Raw genomic sequence first — 1266 nt, forward strand, 5'->3', positions numbered from 1 at the left:
AAAGTCTTCCTCTTCCAGAGCTTTAAGCCATTGCTTATCGGTCAAAGCATCAGAATAATCGACCTCTTTTCGTTGACGATTACCACGGCCAAAGATTTTGTCATCGCAATCTTCATTTGTCAATTGTTCAACCTCAAAATCATCTTTCAAAAGCCAGGATGGAAGTTCTTTTTCCTCCAATAATCGAGCCTTTTTAACAGCTGCATTTTCTTCTTCCTTTTTACGTTCGAGATCCATTTTCTGGAAAAGTTCAAATTCATCTTCATTACGAGCAATCATTTGATTGATTATTTCATCATCAGGAATTTCATTTTCCTCATCATCTTCTTCGCCATCATCGTTTTGAAGAATTGCCTAAAAATAATAAGAAACAAAAAAATTAATTAAAAAAAATGAGCGTGAAATAGATAAAAAAAAAAAGAATAGAAAGAAACATACCTGAAGGAAAACACGTCGTTCGCTACCAGTAGACTTTTGATCAAACATACCAGCTTGAATGACCTTTTCGTCTAAATTCAATTTATATTTAGCAGCAGCAAGAATACGTTCTTCAACAGAGTTTACAGTGATTAAACGCAATACTCTCACCTCATTCTTTTGACCAATACGATGGGCACGATCCTGTGCCTGTAAATCTTGATGAGGATTCCAATCAGAATCGAAAATAATGACAGTATCGGCAGTTTGTAAATTTAAACCTAAACCACCGGCACGTGTAGAAAGAATGAAAATAAAATATTCAGAATCTTTTTCGTTAAACTGTGAAAGCAATTCTCCACGCTCATCAGCTTTTGTTGTACCATCAAGACGAAGATATTTGTAACTTCTGAAATTAAAATAATCTTCAAGAATAGTCATAGAGGATGTCATTTGACAGAAAATCAATACACGATGACCGGATTGTTTGAATTTGGGAAGAATACGATCCATCAATTCGAATTTACCAGCAGAACGATATAGATCTGGACCGGAGACAATTTTTTCATTAAGTCCCAAATGTTCAGCATATGATTCTTCAATTTGTTCAAACAAAAATGGATGATTACAAATTTTACGAAGTTGCATAATACTATTCATCAAAGTACGAGCACCACCACGGCCTTTTTTATCCTTTTCAGAACCGTCGGTAAGAATAACGCCTTTACTCTGCATATGACGATAGAGTACTCTTTGAAGTGCACTCATGTCACATTTAACGACATATTCAACCTTATCCGGCAATTGAGATTCTACTTCTTTCTTCAAACGACGCAACAAAAATGGACG

The 1266-nt window shown here is 35.2% G+C and overlaps 1 protein-coding gene across 1 annotated transcript; it reads right to left on the reverse strand.

The window, feature by feature from the left end:
* Positions 1-4: 4 nt before the first annotated feature.
* LOC117591747 (transcription activator BRG1-like) lies at positions 5-1260 on the reverse strand (the record flags this gene model as incomplete). Its single annotated transcript, XM_034285058.1, has 2 exons — positions 5-354; positions 439-1260. Coding segments are annotated over 2 exons (1172 nt in total), but the record flags the coding sequence as incomplete, so codon positions are not given.
* Between the last annotated feature and the right edge of the window lie 6 nt (positions 1261-1266).

The sequence above is a fragment of the Drosophila guanche genome, unplaced genomic scaffold, assembly GCF_900245975.1.
Source record: "Drosophila guanche unplaced genomic scaffold, DGUA_6, whole genome shotgun sequence".
NCBI classification, from domain to species: Eukaryota; Metazoa; Arthropoda; class Insecta; order Diptera; family Drosophilidae; genus Drosophila; species Drosophila guanche.